Consider the following 16,302-nt stretch of genomic DNA (forward strand, 5'->3'; position numbering starts at 1 on the left):
TCCCCCTCACCTGTAAGACAGCGTAAGAAAATAACACACCCCCCTCCCCCCTATTTGCTTACGTAACTATTGAATGGCCCCTAACAATTTATTCACATTCATAAGTCTTCGAAAAAAAAACTTTTAACATTTTTATTTTTGTTCACACAGCATTTGGCAACATTTTAGAGAAAAACTTTCTTCTACAAAGTTTTTTTTTTTGACACGGCACATTTTTTTATTTCTTGATAAACTTGGTAACTTTCTTCTAATACATTGTAGAACTAGCTATTTTGAGCAAGTTTGTAGAAGATTAGAAGGTGAGGAGCTGCGTAGCTGCAAGGTTACAGAGTCCGCTTTGTCAAGCGGATGGTCGTGGGTTCGAATCTTAGTAGAACCAGGCCATCCGATGTCAAAAAAGGGACTTAAGCATGGGTTTATTCTCAGGCTCCCCACACCAGTTACCCTTCCTTTACGCTGAAATCTACAAAAAACCTTTGCGTGACTTCCTCTTAACAAAAAAATAAGTCCCTCTTATCAATAAAACTGGCCAGAAGGACGCACGACGAAACTTCTCCAGGGAATTATAATTGGTGATATTTGGCAAGAGGAACGAGTATCGGTATAGTAGAACAGTGAGCGTGTAAAGGAAGAGTAGCACATTACACACAAGCACTGATGAACAATAATAATAAGCATGCCACTTCTCAATAGAGGTATTGCTATTAACAGAAGTGCGGGATACAGCAGACACCCAGGCATATCTCACAATAGATCTACGATTCTGGTTGCAGTGAGGAAGCCCATACAGGAAAAAAAAAAGATTAGAAAATTCTATCTTTAACTTGACAAAGTTATAAGGTATAAAATTGATGCACCCCTTTGAATTGTGTTTTTGGGTGTTAACGCTCTTATCTTAATTCTGCCATTGTTTGAGGATTCTACAAACTTTAAACTAAGCTTAATTGTCACATTTTTCTTAGAAGAAAGCGTATCGCTATCTCTTAATTAAGAGGAGTTATATCTGTTTTTGCAATTTTTGACTCAATTTTCATAAGAACATAACTTGCGGAAAGGCAAATATTGGCAGCTACTTTGAGTTTCGTTTTATTCAGATACTTATTCCCTCCAATTGTGTATATATGTCGTACTGGATGACACCCCGTTAAGCATACAGACGCGAGGCATACGGACGCGAGGCATAGTACGCTAGGCATAATTGACGGGAGGCATACGGACACGAGGCATATGGACGCGAGGCCGAATGGACGCGAGGCCGAATAAACGCTAGGACACAAGGCCAAGGGGAAGTGATATGGAATGTGTTATTACCGTCATCATCAACACAGCATTCGATAACATGTATTTCGCTTCAAAGTGTCATTTGAAAAGCAATACACTCGCGGCCTTCGGCCGACTCGCTGTCCGAGCGAATGCTGTCCTTACTCGCTACCGCTCGTTCGGACTTAACTAAGGGAAGAAAACTCTGTTTGAGTAGACCTAGCAAACCAGTAGATCAGTCGTTTGGGTGCGAGAGGCCGCCGCTTCCGACGGCGGGTCGGCGGCCGGCTCGGACTGCGGAAACCACGTTTCCTTGCCCTCGATTATGCGTCTTCGCCGCATGATTTCAAGAAAGGTATTATACCCAACTTAAACTCTTTAGGAATATAATAACACCTGAACTACATAATTGGATATCATGCGATCGTACAACATCGCATTTGGCCTCGCGTCCATTCGGCCTCGCGTCCATTCGGCCTCGCGTCCAATCGGCCTCGCGTCCATTCGGCCTCGCGTCTATTCGGCCTCGCGTCCATTCGGCCTCGCGTTCATTCGGCCTCGCGTCCATTCGGCCTCGCGTCCGTTATGCCTTGTGGCAGTATGCCTCGTATCCATTATGCCTCACATCCATTATGCCTCGCGTCTGTATGCCTAGCATACTATGCCTACCATCCATATGCCTAGCGTCCATATGCCTCGTGTCCCGTCCCCGTCGTACTGGAATCGAAGGGAATTCATAGTATTTTTTTGGAAATTAAATTGTAACTTTCCTGGAATTACCAAGTTAATTAAGTTACCAAGCTCATCAAGAAATAAAATAATTATTTTGTTTTATTTTGGTGTATACCCCCTTAAACAAAAAATTTCAGCACTCAAACAAAGTACTCATAAAACTAAGAAACTTTCTAGAAGACATCGAAACGCTAAAACCATGCGTTTCGTCACAAACACCAATGCACAATGGTCCAGAAACCAAACTTAGGGGGAAATTTGGGTCTAGAGCTCTATAACAACATTTTAGAGAAAAACTTTCTTCTACAAAGTTTTTTTTTCTTTTTACATAACGTTTATTTGACACGGCACAATACAAAAAATGTTTACCGGAGCCAGAAAACTCTTATTTCTAGCGTATCTTATAAACTAAAGGCAAATTTTTTACCCTCGCTGCCGACTACGAGCTAAAACTAAAACTAGTATGGTTTTTTTTTTAATCAGTGGTTCGGTTTGTTGTTAGATGGGCACTCAGGTGTTTTTCAAATAGCCATAAATCAGCTTCATGTATGTTATGTGTCGCTGAGCCAGGATATCACGAACAGGGACGTAGGGTAGTATTCCTCGGGCCCTGAGGGAGTCCAAAAGTAGGGATCTGGCGTCACGGAATTCAGCACACACCCAAACTACGTGTTCAATGTCATGATACCCCAAGCCACAAACGCAATGATTGCTGTTCGTGAGCCCAATGCGCAGTAGATTTGCGTCTAACCCGTAGTGGTTGGACATAGTCCGGGACATCACGCGAATGAAGTCTCGTCCTACATCCAACCCCCAAAACCAAGGTTTGGTGGATACCTTGGGGATGATGCTGTGTAGCCACCCAATTCCCAATTCTCCCTTATCCCACGAGGTCTGCCAGTTGATAAGTGTGCTCTGACGTGAAAGTTTTATTCTACAAAGTTGTTACATATGATAAAGCGCTCATTGAAAAATTATCAAAACTTAGGGTGACCAACATTTTCGATGCAATCAAGTATCTAACTTTTTTATCTTTGTAGATAGAAGAGAATTTTGTTCTACAATGTTATTGCTCCATTAATTTTAAGTATCTTTGTGAAAAAAAGTTTTTCTCTATCTTTGAAAACAACCTATTTATATTAAAAAAACATATTTTACGCTCTAACTTTTTTATTTCAAGTTTCATCTCAAAACTGTCTTTGAACGACTTTTAGAGCTTTTTAAGAGAAACAATTTGCAATGCTGACATCGTAAATATCTCAATTTTACTCAAAGTTATTAATATTTTTCATCAAAAAATATGCGTTTTTCATTTGTATGTCATTTATTTTGGGGCAAACATAAAAAATATCTCTTGGTCTCATTTTGAAGGGCATAATTGACTCTATAAATGGAGGAACTTTTAGAAATATGTTATTTTTAAAATTTGAGTAAATTCAATTTAAAAACAAGACGAAAATTTCAATAATTTTTTACATTATGCATATAGAAGCACCCAGATTTATGTTTTGGTATTTTTTCTTACAACTAGACGTAATTACCTTTAATTTGACTCAAAAAGATCGAAAATCGATCAACTGGTTTAAAAGTTATGAATTTTTTAATATAAAATACATCGAAAAAAAAGCTCTAAAAGTCGTTCAAAGACAGTTTTGAGATAAAACTTGAAATAAAAAAGTAAGAGCGTAAAATAGGTTTTTTCAATATAAATAGGTTGTTTTCAAAGATAGAGAAAAACTTTTTTCACAAAGTTACTTAAAATTAATGGAGCTATAACATTGTAGAACAAATTTTTCTTCTATCTACAAAGATAAAAAAGTTAGATACTTGATTGGATCGAAAATGTTGGTCACCCTAATTTTTGATATTTTTTCCATGAGCGCTTTATCATATGTAACAACTTTGTATAAGAAAGTTTTTCTCTCTTCGTCCCACTGTGCGGCGTCAGTCAAATTTCCATCAGAAGTAACCTCTGAAACACGTTGTAGATTCTACTCATGCCTAGAATTTAAATTTGGTTGCTTGATCCAGCTGAATGTATAAACTCCTTACGACCGGTTTCTTCTGATGGGAATCCTACTGACGCTGGTAGATTGGTAATGTTGGCGGAAGACAAGATTTTCTGCATTTAAATCGTCATACTCAACTTTGAACAGCTATAGCTCTTCTTAGGGACATCCTAGCTCGTCAGTGTCTTCTGTAAAGTTGTTGGGCATCTAAAGTACTATACTTTCACATAATGTAGTGCATCATTAGAGTATTTTCGAGCTTTTTAGAAAGGTAACTGCAAAAAAGCAGGTTTTCTCTTATAAAGTTTCATACAAATTTAAAATGCAATGCGCCAAGCGGAGACAAAACCAATCGATTTTCAGTAAGTTTAAGGTTGTTTGGGGCCCCAAAAAGAACCAAAAAAACTTGGTTCTGGAAAATCAATCACTTTGCCCCACCCTAATATTCATAGACAAATTGTGGAAGAATTGTTTTACACTATTCAGGGCCAAGTTTGTTTACATAAGATAACGAATCAAAGAATGAGAAAGGAGGATAATAGTGTTACACAATTTTAAACCGGTTTGTAATTTTAATTCGATTTTCCAATAATTTTCATTGTAGAATATATTTTTCGGGATTAGATCAAATATTTTCCGGGATCAGGAAATCTCGGAGAAAATAAAATTTTCCGGGTAATTCCATTCCGGGAATGACACTTTAGTACTAATGAATGACCGATTGATTTCTGCTTGCTAAATACTACAAGGTATACAGCCCTAGGGTTGTATGAAATAGTGACGTGGGACTAAACACAGTAATTAGGGAATTTTTTGTTACAAAATATACAGAGCCTGCAGACAGAATCAAGGTGTTTGCTCAGCGACTATACGTATTTTTACTTTCAGCCTCCCCAGGAAATCAATTTTTTGAAATATATTCAACAACACTCGAAAGAATATCGTATATATTTGGCGATATTAGTATTAGTCGGTAGTATTTTGTTGTGCAAACAATATTTCACAAGCATATCATTTTTGTTGAAAACGCACCAAGAATTTCTCGTAATGCGTCAAAGTCACAATCAACTCTATATCCTCGAAAACCAAATCCAATAATACTTACGTTATTATAATAAATGCAGGGTGGCCACTCAATATCAATGTTCGATTTCCAGGTTTTTTCCCGGTTTTCCCGATGATATTAATAAAATTTCCCGGTGTTTTTTGTTTTTTTTTTTCAAAACAAGAGAAAAAATCAATTTTCAATTGCTTTTTTATGCCTTGCAAAAATAGTGTTACAAAACTATGAAAAACATTTCTCCTTTATCGTTTTTAGGTGTTCGTAGACGTTGGCAACTACTTTCATAGTGATCTGCTGCGAAATTTTCGCCCTCTTTATCTTCAAATCGTTGACAATCTTCGCTTTCTCGCGCTTTCTTGCTTCCTTCTGCTTCTTTCTCTGTTAACCTACTCTCGAGCTTGCAGTGCTTCTGTATCAGGATGCCAATGAAATGCATGGGATAAATTTAAGAGTTGGAGCGTAGAGGTTTTGTCTTCTCGAAAAAAGTCCTCAGGCAAAATTTCAAGCGGACTTTGGGAAGAAGAGCCCCAGAATGACCAATGAAAAAATGCACATGAAACTGTCAAGATGCGTTTTGCAAAATGCATGAAACATTGAGATCTGTTCTTTCCAAACAATTACACAATCACAAAATCTGAGAAATCTTTAACAAATAGCTCGTAAAGGTAATTCAGTAGTCAAAAAGTCAGAATAAAAAAAAAAGAAGACCTTACCGCAAAAATGTAGAGCTTAAAATTTGAACAACGGTTTCGTTGTTTGAATTTTTATGAAAATACGTAGTTTTGTGATTTTGTACTGAAATAATTTGGAAACTCCAAAATTCACTCTTACATACCATATTTCATCCACCTGACATGATTTGATACATGAAGCAATTGATACGTATGAAAATTTCCAGTGTTTGCTCAATCTGTTTGAAAAATTAAAAAAAAACACACAGACATATTTGCGTCTCACGAAAACGGGGAGGGGTCTAGAGGGGTGGCATCATTACCAAAACTTAGAGCAACTATTCCCCTTGAATTCCAAGTTTTCCCAAATCGGCCGTTCCGGTGCTGAGAACAAGCATTTTCAAAACAAGTTCCGTCCCGGGTCTTTACGGGTTAAAATGATCCGCAACATAAATGTGCTGCCTGTGATCAAAATCATATCTAAAATCGAGAAGTACAAACCGGGTAGCTCCGTTCGGTCCGGTTCGAAATAAAATCGACACTCGAAGTTTCCGGTCCTATCTGACTTTTGAACGGATTCTACCCAATGCGAGGTCGAACACTATTCACAAGAAGTTTCAACACGCCTTTCGTGACGCTGATTACTTTTTGATTTCTTTAAAAATCTGACAATATATGTTACGGAACAGTAAATATATTCACCTGATTAAGCCTGATTTTATTTGACGCAGATCTTGCTGCGAAGCTGCTATCGACTTTGGCTGAAACCAACAACCAGCTTTCCCCTAACCGACAGAATCATGCCAGTGCAAAAAAAAACAGGTTTCCATGTTGACATTTCCTCAGAAACTGTTGAACGAATGAAACGGCAGACATAAAGGAGGATGATTTTCCCGGCGCGAAGCCTAATTTCCCGGTTTTCCCGTAGTTTTTTCCCGGTGATTTGAAATTCCCGGCTTTTTCCCGCTTTTCCCGTTTTTCCCGGTAGAGTGGCCACCCTGTAAATGGTTTTGTCTTATTAAACTTTGATTAAATCGAATCTACAATATGGATCTTACTTTCAGAATAATACAGAAGCCCTTTTAAAGGTTCATTAATTGGCAAACATAAGAAGCTAAGTCTAACAAAATTGTTAACAAGTTCCAGCAAAAAACCGTAACAATCAACAATTCCATTTTTGTTTTTTGCTTGACAATTTTTTTCGTTTACCTACAACTACATTCGCTGTATTACGAAGTAAGCTAATATACGATTATTATGGTAAAGTTTAGGACAATGATATACACTGAATTCTTTTTTTACACGATTATTTTTACGTAATTTTATTTTAAACGATTTTTTTCACACGTGGTGGATAATTTTATCAAAACGACGTGATCTTTTTTTAACACGAAAATTACGCGACTTCTTTTACGGGATTCTTTTTTTTTGCACGGACGCATCAATCGCATCAAGAATCCAGCGTATCAACTAAAAATTTTGAATTGTAAAAAGAGATTCTGAAGGAATCTTAGTAAATAAACTAAAAATTCACAAGCATTCGTAGGCTCTTACTCTTCTATAAATTTACTCTTTCGATACTATCCGGTCCCGATTAATTAGTGAATATCGAAGATAAAATTAAATAAATATCCGTTGCATAAACTTACAATTCTTGTTGAGTAATTTATGGTAATCATATTTATGAGATAAACTTTCAATCACCATCAACAGCAGCATTGCAGTTTTTCCTCGATTGCACACGAATAGAAATGTACGAACAAAAGTGTACCACTGCAATACGAATAGTACCGCTGCAGTATGAATAGAAGTGTACCGCTGAAATGTACGAATAGAAGAGTACCGCTGCAATCATAGACGACGAGAGTTTTCTTTCAAGACATCAGTTTTTATTAGGTTCTGAAAGCAGGTTTAGAAATTGATTAAGAATGGAGATTGTTTCAAACTTTCCGGAAAACTTTTACCTTCGAGACATCATATTAGTCTAAGCTCATGGAAGCAAAAATAATTAGGGGCCATCCAGATACCACGTGGAAGGTTTGGAGGGGAGGGGGGGGTCGGCTAATGTCCACGGTCCATACAATTTTTCTAGAATTTATATGGACAGTTGTCCACGGAGGGGAAGGGGGGGGGTCGAAAGTGTTAAAAATCTGTCCACGTGGTATGTGGATGGCCCCTTAGACCTCTTGGGACGGGTAGACTCTGTCAATTTGTATATCGATATTGATACAGAGAATATCACGGGGAACGGATGGTGTCCATTCACGTCGTCTGTGCTAGGAATGCTCGCATGTAATTGGTTCATTGTTCGCGTAAATTTCTCTGTAACTTTTTATCAATTTTCACCGTTGAGCAGTGAAATAATAATGATAAACAGCATATTATAGATTTGTTACACGTTTTATCTATCCAACAATATATTGGTTATTATTATCCATCATGTGGCTATGCTGTTATTAACGTTTGAAATCTGACGCAACATTTGTCAGTTTCATTTCCAATTTTACAGAATGCATCCCAGTATAACAAACAAAGACGTAGTCCCACGTCAAAAACGGTATTCAAGCGCAATTAGTATTCCAGAAACTGAAAATCGCTTCCTTAGGGTTCAAAACGGCGCTAGACATCAATTTCGGGCTCTGGAAATAGTAATATTCTGGAGAATTGGAGTATTTTCTTCAGCTTTTTTTCATTTTTCTAGAGACTGGAGAGCGCCATCTTGAATACTAGAATGGCATCGAACAGAGATTTTCAGTAGCGGTCCCGGATCCCGAAACTGAAAATCGCTTCCTTAGGGTTCAAAACGGCGCTAGACATCAATTTCGGGCTCTGGAAATAGTAATATTCTGGAGAATTGGAGTATTTTCTTCAGCTTTTTTTCATTTTTCTAGAGACTGGAGAGCGCCATCTTGAATACTAGAATGGCATCGAACAGAGATTTTCAGTAGCGGTCCCGGATCCCGAAACCATGTGATATGAATATTTTGTATGATTACTTACTTATGATTTTCATGTCGAATAACCGTCGCATAGGGTCACACAAAAAAATCTATCGACGAGCAGCCGCTTTCGCTTTCATTTGACGCCAGCTAAGATAGTCGTCGACAGTCTGTATATCGGCTGCCACGAGCTTCTGGGTCAACCTCTTCTCCGCTGTTCTTGTGGACTCCAGTCGTCTTCGTTCGCACTCCGTCGCAGCGTATGTCTATTCCACTTCCACTTACGATCCCGAATCCTGATTATTGTTGACGTCATCATTTATATGCATTCAATAATCATTTACCTCATTCGTTCTGTACTTTCTGGCAACTCTGCTAATGACAAGAGAAGAAGAGAACAACTATTACTCCGTCCAAGAATTTCCTTTTTTCACGGTTGAATAAACTAAAACGTGTTTGATGATTAATTATAGTTATCTGTTAATTTAAAGTCAATTTCCCCACTCGTCTTATATAAACCAACAGGTTATGTGCCCAGATACGTTGAGTGGTGGAAATCAGTTTGCATAGAAATCGGTATGAATTATTTGAGAACTCATCGCTGGGTAAATCAGTCGGAAATTGTATTTTGTCGTGTGAACAAAATGGCGGAAATGGTTTCGATCGAAAAATTAGGGGATAACAACTGGCCTCTATGGAAGTTTAAGATCAACCTTATTCTCGGTGAGAAGGGTCTTGCTGCTATAGTTAAAAAAGAGAAAGAAGCAGAACCAACGAACGACTGGATTCTGAAGGACGGAATTGCACGATCCGTAATCGGGTTAGCGCTAGAGGACACACAATTATGCCACGTCATGGGTAAAACCACTGCGAAAGAAATGTGGGAAGCACTACAGTCACACCACGAGAGAAAGTCGATGTGCGGAAAAGTTTTCCTGATGCGAAAGTTGATTTCGCTGCATATGCCAGAAAAAGGCAGTATGACCAACCATCTTTCCGAAATAACCTTATTGCACAATCGTCTCGCTGGGATAGGAGAAAAGATTACAGGCCAGTGGCTGATTGCGATAATTCTTTCCAGTCTACCAGAATCATATAATACTCTCATTATGTCATTTGAGTCTCGTCCGGAAGAAGAACTTTCATTGGATTTTGTTAGAGGCCGACTGTTGGACGAGTGGAGCAGACGTAATGGTGGAGATATTTATGGCGGCAGAAGTTCGGAACAGCCTCAGCGTGCACTGCAGACTGGCACAGAATCAAAACAAAAGTGCCATTACTGCGGCAAGGAGGGCCATTTTAAAAGAGATTGCCGAAAGTGGAGCCAGGATCAACAACGGAGAAATAACGGCGAACTAATCGTGGCTACGATAGCACGAAGCAGAAAGTGAATAAAGTCCAAGAAGAAAAAGAAATTTGTTTTAGTGCGCCGTCGAAGAATGAAAATAAAAATTGGTATTTAGATTCGAGGTGTACCTCCCATATGACTGGGGACGTTTCGAAGCTCATGTCAGTGAACACTTCGCATAAACAAACAATTTGTTTGGCCGATGGCAATAAAGTGCACTCCAGAGGTGTTGGCGATTGTCGCATAGATGCTTGTGATGGTGGTGGTAACCCAGTGAATCTAAAACTGAAAAACGTTCTGCAGGTGCCAGACTTGAAAAATAACTTGCTCTCTGTGAGCAAAATCACTGACGAAGGATATAAAGTTACGTTCAACAAAAGTGAGAGTCAAATAATTAGGAATGGCAATGTTGTTGTAACCGGCATACGGGATGGCAATTTGTACCAACTGAAGCGTGAAAATGAGCAGTCGTTGCTGGTAAAAGCGAATCATCGGGACGGATGCCAACATATTTGGCATCGTCGCTTGGGACACCGTAACCCGGAAGATATAATCAAGATTGTACGTGATGCTTTGGGAACAGGATTGAATATGTCGGACTGTGGAATTCGATCGGTTTGTGATATCTGTTGCGAGGGTAAGCTTTCCCGTTTGCCTTTCTCACAATCAAATTCTAAATCAAAAGCAGTTCTTGATTTGATCCATTCCGATTTATGTGGACAAATGGAAGTAGAAACCCCTAGCGGAAACCGTTATGTTTTGACGTTAATCAATGATTTTAGCCGATATTTCATAATCTATCTCCTGGAACGCAAATCTCAAGCCGAAGAAAAGATCCGGGAATTTGTTCATTTGGCTCAAACGCAATTTGAGAAAGCGCCTAAAATTCTTCGCACCGATGGAGGGGGAGAGTTTTCGAGTGAATCACTTAAGTCCTTTTTGCGGAAGGAAGGCATTTTGCTACAACAGACTGCGCCGTACAGCCCACAGCAAAACGGCAAAGCTGAGCGAATGAACCGGTCGTTGATCGAAATGACCCGTTGCCTACTACGTGACGCATGGACATAAGGTATTGGGGTGAGGTCATAAACACTGCCAACTACCTATTGAACCGAATTCCTAGCTCCGCGACTGGTAAAACGCCATTTGAGCTTTGGTTCGGAAAGCGACCGGACTACAAACATTTGCGTATCTTTGGATCCATTGCGTATGTCCACGTACCTAAAGAAAATTGATTTTTGTCGGTTATGCGGATGGAAGGAAGGCATATAGGTTTCTCGATTCAGAAACGGATGCGGTGATTATAAGTAGAGATGCATAGTTGGTTGAAGATGTTTCAAAAACGGAAAATATTCGTGAGGTAGTTCCTATTCCAAAAATTGCAGAAAATCATTTTGAAAGCGAAAAGGTAGCTCCTGTAAAGGATATGATCGAGATTGAAGTAGAACGTACACCGGTTGGCGTGAACGATATGAACGGTCTGAATGATGAACCCGAATCAGACGGTGAAAGCGAACACGATGGTGAATCTCTTGAATTCGGTACACCGAACGAAACGGATGAGTCGGATTTCGAAGGTTTTCCCAGGCGATCACAGCGAAATACAAAAGGAAAGAACCACGAAGAGCTCCAAAAGTCTTTCGAAACTACCGGATTAGGAGATCTTCAGTATTTCATCGGGCTACAGATTGAACGAATCAACGGAAACTACAGTGTGTGTCTGTCGGGGTATATTCAACGCATTGCTGAACGTTTCGGTCTAGGTGAAGCGAAATCTTCTCGCACACCTATGGATGAAGCTTACGCTCGTGGTGATTTAGATAGTCCACCGCTTCCGGATAATGTGGACTACAGAAGTTTAGTGGGAGCCTTGTTATACGTTTCTGTGAACGCGAGACCTGATATAGCAGTTGCTACCTCTATCCTTGCTCGGAAAGTTTCACAACCGTTGGAGGCGGATTGGACGGCCGCAAAACGTGTCGTAAGATACCTACGCGGAACAATTGATTGGAAACTACATTACAGCGGATCTGAACCAAAGTTATTGGGATATTCTGACGCAAATTGGTCTGGGGATCATACAACTCGCAAGTCAACATCAGGTTTTGTATTCACGGTAGGCGGCACTGCAGTAGCCTGGAAGAGCAAGCAGCAGAATATCGTGGCGCTTTCTTCGATGGAATCGGAGTACATTGCGCTTAGTGAAGCCACACAGGAGGTCCTGTGGCTGCGAAGAATACTTGCTGATTTAGGATTTGAACAAAAGGGGCCAATCGTGCATCGCTTTCGTGCGTTCGGAGCGGATTGGTAAACGGTCTAAACATATGGAAACGAAGGAGATGTTTGTGCGCGACCTTTGCGAGAAAGGAGAAATTGTTTTGCAGTACCTTAGTTCGGAAAAAATGATAGCCGATGGACTAACGAAGCCGTTAGGATCTGTTAAAAACCAAAAACTGTCGAGGCAAATGGGATTACTTGCCGGAAATTTGTAAAGAACGTCAGGCAAAGATTAAGGAGGAGTGTTGACGTCATCATTTATATGCATTCAATAATCATTTACCTCATTCGTTCTGTACTTTCTGGCAACTCTGCTAATGACAAGAGAAGAAGAGAACAACTATTACTCCGTCCAAGAATTTCCTTTTTTTACGGTTGAATAAACTAAAACGTGTTTGATGATTAAATATAGTTATCTGTTAATTTAAAGTCAATTTCCCCACTCGTCTTATACAAACCAACAATTATTATCTATTATCCGGAGATTTAACTTTGTTGTATCCTAGAGCCGACGCCATTGTACTCGATCCATGGCTGCGCCTCGCCACTATTGCAGATTGTGTAGGCTGCAAAGACCTCTTTCCTATTGGGGCGTTATCCAGAACCATTTTGACTGGGGTTTCGTTCGACATTCTTATGACATGCCCAGTCAACCGTAACCTTCCGATTTTAGCCACTTAGGCGTTTTTAGCCGTAACTCGTGGTTTATGTGTCGAACCTCCCTGATTCGGATTTCTAAATCACTCTTGGTACCACTGTGCGGCGTTATTTGGGTACCAAAATATTGAAAGATTTGTATCTTCTCAACCTGCTGCTCTGCTACTGTAAAATTGACGGAATTTGCAACGATGATTTTGATACCAGCTGCTTTGTAGTTTTCAGCGAGGAAATCAAGCTTGCTGTTTGTTATTGGGCGAACAAGACAATATCGTCGGCCAGGTAGAGGCCGTTGAGACATTCATTTCTTAAAGGATTCTAAGCTTACTCTTGGTTCGGAGTACCGTCAAAATATCTTGTCCATCACGATGAGAAAGAGTAGTGGAGATAGCATGCATCGTTGCCTCACTTCAACAACGATATGAATAGGGTCCGATAGCACACCGTCGTGCAAGACTTTACACTATTTTTAATGCTTTGTATTATGTTTCGATGAGATGGACTAGTTTCTCTAGGACTCCTCTTTGCCTAATTGCAGCTCAGATGTTTTTCATGGTTGAGACGATCAAATGCTTTTTCGAAATCAGTGAATATCAGCAGAAGAGAGTCCTGGAATTGGTTGACTGTTTCCAATATTATCCGGAGCGTTGTAATGTGGTCCACACATGATCGTCCGACACGGATTCCAGATTCTAACCGTCGGAGTGTACAGTCGATCTCTTCCAGGATCCTACTAAAGATCACTTTGTACTTTGAGCGTTATGCAGAGCAGCCCTCACATTCTGTGCTTACCCTTCTTGGAGACCTTTAACAAGATGCCATGCATTCAGTTGGCCGGAAAAGTGAAGGGCAACGTTATTCGGGAGTCCCGAATAGGGACTCAGTAAAGTTGGTCGAAGTGCTCAACCCAATGCTTGGGCTGATCTGTTGGATCTATCAATGGCTAAGCTGCTCGGTTTTTAGTGGCATTTTGACAATAGTGCTGGTACCACTGAGGCGGCCAGAAATATCGTACAACAAACGGTTATCGTAGCTTTTTTCCTTCTCCAGGCTCTTTTATCCCGTTTACAAGATAGTAATTATCTTTTCCTACCCGACGTATCAATGGTGGGCGATAGTCTTGGCCAACCTTCTTCACTTGCGTCTTTCGGCCATTTCGAGACACCCAGTGGCCTTATGTTATGGTCGATGGAGGTAAAGCGACCCATCAATGATAATATTGTTGTTGCCACAGAATTTTACAAACAACTCTCCGCTCAAGGGCTACGTTTTCGGGGTCAATCTTTGCGTTTAGTTACCCAGATGGATTTGGACGTCACCATTTGGTATCTCTCCAATCACGCTCTACTGCTAACTAAAACTAAACTAAACTGCTAAAATACTCTGCACTGGAAGGTTCCTCACCCGTGCCGTGTTCTGAATCTCGCCGGGTGTGCTTCAAGGCTTAGTACTAGGAACCCAACTACTCGTTCCCGAGTCGTGTTTTCGATTTGCATGCCAGAGTAGCCAGAGCAGAGTTCAGCCATCAGACTCAGTCCCATGGTCTTTACCTTGAGAGGGTTAGCCTGGTTGGGCAAAAATCAGTTGTCGTTGTTTTTTCGGTTTTTGCAACAACTTGAAGTTTTCGGGGAAAGTGGGTGGATGGCCTAAGGTTTCCGATCCCGTGGGGTAGCTTCAGGTGAGAAAGAGTTTCTTATTCAGCCGCTGGATGCTGGTCAAACGCTGTTTGTGCCGCTTCTTTTGAGGATCAGACGTGTAGGGGTGGGTTAGATGCCTATGATGGTAAATCTTCTTGGTTTCATATACTTTTTTTTCCTGTATGGACTTCCTCACTGCGACCAGAATCGTAGATCTATTGTGAGATATGCCCGGGTGTCTGCTGTATCCCGCACTTCTGTTAATAGCAATACCGCTACTGAGAAATGGCATGCTTATTATTATTGTTCATCAGTGCTTGTGTGTAATGTTATGCTCTTCCTCACACGCTTGCTGTTCTATACCGATACTCGTTCCTCTTGCCAAATATCACCAATTATAATTCCCTGGAGAAGTTTCGTCGTACGTCCTTCTGGCCAGTTTTATTGATAAGAGGGACTTATTTTTTTGTTAAGAGGAAGTCACGCAAAGGTTTTTTGTAGATTTCAGCGTAAAGGAAGGGTAACTGGTGGGGAGCCTGAGAATAAACCCATGCATAAGTCCTTTTTGACATCGGATGGCCTGGTTCTTCTAAGATTCGAACCCACGACCAACCGCTTGACAAAGCGGACTCTGTAACCTTGCGGCTACGCAGCTCCCCTTTCATATACTTACTTTTACTTAAATTCCAAAGACTTTCAGGTTCTCTGAGATGAGGTAGTCGTCTCAAGCTCACTGAAGACAAATAATAAGGTTAGCATAGAGGTCTAATTAGTGTTTTGTACAATTTCAATAACGTCTGCCCAGCCTGTTCGATCTCAGGGTCGACTAAAGTGAAAAATAGGCGCGATTTACATGCGTCTACAGATCTCACGCTGGCAGTAAACAAGCTCTTAAACCACCTGTGAGAGGCTGATGTTATTCTTTTTAAAGTGTCTTCCTGGCACATACTTTGTTTTCGACGCATCAGAGAGTAGTACTATCCTATGGACTCTTCGTATCACACCTTCAAGGTCTCAATTCTCTGCATGACTTGAAATGGTTCGAAAATGTCCTCGAGACACGCACAAAATACATGATTTGATTCATGGTAGCTTTGATCAGCCTTGTTATTTATCTGAGAAATTATTAACCCTCGTTCTGGTAAATGATCTAGGTATAGTTGTTCTTCTTGGTTTCATTCACAGAGTTCACATAATGCACGAAAAATCTTGACTTGTTTATCAAATAGGACCCCTCAGCTTTCAGAAATTGTTACTTTTCTTTCCCCACAAATGCTCTCCTTTGCATGAGGAATATTCATGCCAAGTTTGATGGAAATCTGTTAAAAAATTTACAATTCTATTGATTTGAAGATTGGCATTTTAATTTCCATAAAACAAATCAGTCAAATCATTTAAGCTTAATAACTGAAAAAAAAATGCAAACACGTTTCCGAAAATTTTTAAGTAATCTAATATTTTTTCGAATGATCAACAGCCCACCGTTCGCGTCCGCCGACCCGATGAAGACGTACAACATCATCCTGAAGGGCATCGACATGGTCAACTTCCCGAAGCACATGTCCCGTTCAGCGATCAGCCTAATCAAGCGGCTCTGCCGTGACATTCCCTCGGAGCGGCTGGGCTATCAGCGGGGTGGAATTCTGGACATCAAGAAGCACAAGTAAAGTCTCTACTAACAAATGGTTTCTAAAGCGTCCGTCATTAAC

General features: G+C 40.2%; 1 protein-coding gene across 2 annotated transcripts in view; it reads left to right on the top strand.

Moving 5' to 3' along the window:
* The window catches only part of LOC129733177 (cGMP-dependent protein kinase, isozyme 1), a 118,625-nt gene that overhangs the window by 101,960 nt on the left and 363 nt on the right, over nt 1-16,302 (top strand). For both annotated transcript variants that reach the window (XM_055694802.1, XM_055694803.1), the window contains exon 11: nt 16,071-16,256. In XM_055694802.1, coding sequence (XP_055550777.1) covers nt 16,071-16,256 — 186 coding nt within the window. The remainder of the gene's footprint in view (nt 1-16,070; nt 16,257-16,302) is intronic.

The sequence above is a fragment of the Wyeomyia smithii genome, chromosome 3 (assembly GCF_029784165.1).
Source record: "Wyeomyia smithii strain HCP4-BCI-WySm-NY-G18 chromosome 3, ASM2978416v1, whole genome shotgun sequence".
In the NCBI taxonomy this organism is placed as follows: Eukaryota; Metazoa; Arthropoda; class Insecta; order Diptera; family Culicidae; genus Wyeomyia; species Wyeomyia smithii.